The sequence below is a fragment of the Lygodium microphyllum genome, unplaced genomic scaffold (assembly GCF_053477565.2).
Source record: "Lygodium microphyllum isolate KBCC unplaced genomic scaffold, Lygodium_microphyllum_v1.1.10 scaffold_31, whole genome shotgun sequence".
In the NCBI taxonomy this organism is placed as follows: domain Eukaryota; kingdom Viridiplantae; phylum Streptophyta; class Polypodiopsida; order Schizaeales; family Lygodiaceae; genus Lygodium; species Lygodium microphyllum.
Genome location: NW_028229514.1, coordinates 14,517,108 through 14,519,658, shown reverse-complemented (window position 1 = coordinate 14,519,658; position 2,551 = coordinate 14,517,108). Strand labels below are relative to the sequence as shown.

The 2,551-nt window shown below is 37.5% G+C and overlaps 1 protein-coding gene across 2 annotated transcripts; it reads right to left on the bottom strand.

Annotated features, from left to right (window-relative positions):
- Positions 1-920: 920 nt before the first annotated feature.
- LOC148009335 (antifungal protein ginkbilobin-like protein) lies at positions 921-1,937 on the bottom strand. 2 transcript variants are annotated; one of them, XM_087673611.1, is made up of 2 exons: positions 1,755-1,937; positions 921-1,640 (listed from the first exon to the last, which is right to left on the bottom strand). In XM_087673611.1, exons 1-2 carry the CDS (start codon positions 1,801-1,803, stop codon positions 1,141-1,143), a joined length of 549 nt encoding a protein of 182 aa, XP_087529737.1. In that variant the 5' UTR covers positions 1,804-1,937; the 3' UTR covers positions 921-1,140. The 2 variants fall into 2 exon arrangements, with proteins under 2 accessions (XP_087529737.1, XP_087529738.1); XM_087673612.1 differs by having other exon boundaries at positions 921-1,636; positions 1,755-1,796.
- Positions 1,938-2,551: the final 614 nt, after the last annotated feature.

Here is a 2,551-nt window from a genome sequence, read left to right as displayed (position 1 = left end):
GTTTCTGCATAAAGCGTCCCACATATATTATTGTAAAATATTTTATGCAAAAATCCCAATTTTTATTGTCTGTCTTAACTTTCATTGACCAAGTCTTCCAAAGTTTTTCGATTATGCGCCACTTCATATTGTCTGGTAGTTCTAACAGTATATCTATTTAGCGAATGTGTTGAAATAGTATGTATTAGGTCTATTAGAAGTTGAATATTTATAGCAATATAATTAGATAACAAACTCTCATAATATCATTTTGGTTTTTTAGACTCTCTATATTTGATAATTAAATCTTTTTGGATTAAAATATGCTTATTGGATTACAAGGTAAGGTGTTTTGGTTTCATATTATCATGTAATTATAGAATAAGCTATAAAAATGTATAATAGAATAAAAATAAGTTTATTATATGAACATTTTATATACAATATTATATATTTTTATTTAATACATCATTTTCAATTAATAAAATTTTAAATAAAAGTTAATTTTTTTGAAAATGATATATAAATGTACAATCGAGTTTTTTATATTAGAATATGTGGAATACATTCTAAATTTTTGTACTATATGATTATGTAATGATTATATATATAGAATTAAAGCTTAGATTTTTCATGATAACAATTATAAATAAGATAAATTTATCAAAATAATATCATAAAAAAGTATATATGTATTTTAATAAAGTTATTATAATTATATTTTAAAATAATTTTATTTCTTTTGTAAAAGTTTATAAATCTTAAATGTTTTTTAACTTATATAAATATGTAATATTATAAAAACTTATTAATATAGAATTATGTATTAATTTAAAACATATAATAATTTATTTAAAATTTTATCTAATAAACTTATCATTATTAATTATGAGGAGTGGAAAAGAAGGAAAGCTTGGGATAGGAAAATCTTATGAGGTAACTCTCTTAGAGTCAATTCATGTGGAGCGAATGCTCGTTTATTTTATTTACAACATATGGGAGTGATTATTTTGGGGGTATATTATGAGAGGAGGAGGAGGAGAGGGAGAGGAAGGGAGAGAGTACTAGTGTCCCGTGGGGTTCTATGCGGGTAAAGTGTGTGTATGCGTGCTCGGTGTGTAAAAAGTGTAGTCGTATGCGCCACTGGCGCAATAATATGAATTAGCTGGAGAAGCTATAATCGGCATAGCCGAGGTAGCAGTCCTTGTACTGCACACGAGCAGCGAGAGCGCTATTGCAGATGCGCGAGATGTCGGAAGAGAGGGCCCGGAGGCAGGACTGGCAATCGGAAGGGGAGGCAGAGGCGGAGCAGGTGGCAAGGCCAAAGGCGGGCGCGTTCCCTCCGCCGTAGCGGGCCTTGAGGGAGCGGTGATCGGTGTAGGGGGTCTCCTGCACCAGGTAGGCCAGCAGCGCCCCCACGTGCCCCCAGTATGCGCTCCCCTGCGGTATCGGCTTCGGGCTGCACGAAGCCGCCACCATCACCTGGTCGTTGTAAGCCTGTGTCGAGCCGGCCGAGTCGGCCGCGACGCCTGGCGCCCCCGAAGCCGCTAATGATAAATATGCGATATTCATCAGGACTACCAGCAGCAGAAGCTGTACTGCGTACTTGCGCTCAAGATTATGCGTGGCCATGTTTTGAAATGTTAGTGATGAGGATCTTCCTGCATGCAGTCGAGATCAGTACACAAGTAATTACTATAACTTCAATGTGTGAGAGAGAGAGAGACAGAGACAGAGACAGAGAGAGCGCCTGCCTTACCACCCTAGACACTTACCACAGACAGACACAGAGCAGCTTGATCGGAAATCTTTTACTACGGCCATTGCTCCCCCTTTTACCCGTTTTATAGAGCTAACTCTAAGTCTCCAGCCGCCGCGATGTGGAAAACACGTGCTATTCCCAGCTTCGCCCAAGTGCGTTGGAGCCAACTAGTCAGCTCCATCATTTGCTTCCTTCTTTAATTTGCTTCTATTCTTTTCCTCAGAGCACAAGTGACTACGGGTCCAGGTTTTTTTTACCTTTCTGAATATCAGGGATGGGCTGAATTCGATGCGAGGGCGAGAATCACCTTTCAAAAGAAGATCAGGGTAAACTTTTCAAGGAGCAATAAGTACATGATCCACCACACAATGTTTTTTCCGAATTCTATGAAAAAGGAAAGGGAATCAATCTCAAGTGCGTTCTTCTTTTGGTAAAATACCCAACCCATGCACGCCCACTTATCCTAATAAGTAGAAAAGTTCACTCAAAATTCCCTCGATATACTAGAATGCATTTTATGTGCATCCATCTAAGGTGTTCCCATCCACCAAAGCCACACGTCATCAACCTAATCAACAAACTTAAGCAATGAAGTCAAAAGCAGCACAAGTTGACTAAAAACAAGCTAAAAGATCAATTACAGTGTGCCACATTCTAAAACGACTGCTATTGGGTCATAATGGATAGTTCCTACATTAGGTGGTGTGTTAGACTTAAGAAATAAAAAGGAAAGCCATAAGTTTGCACATGCAACCCACAGGGAGTTCTAAACAATTTGTTATTTGGAAGAAAAGAGAGATTTACTTATCA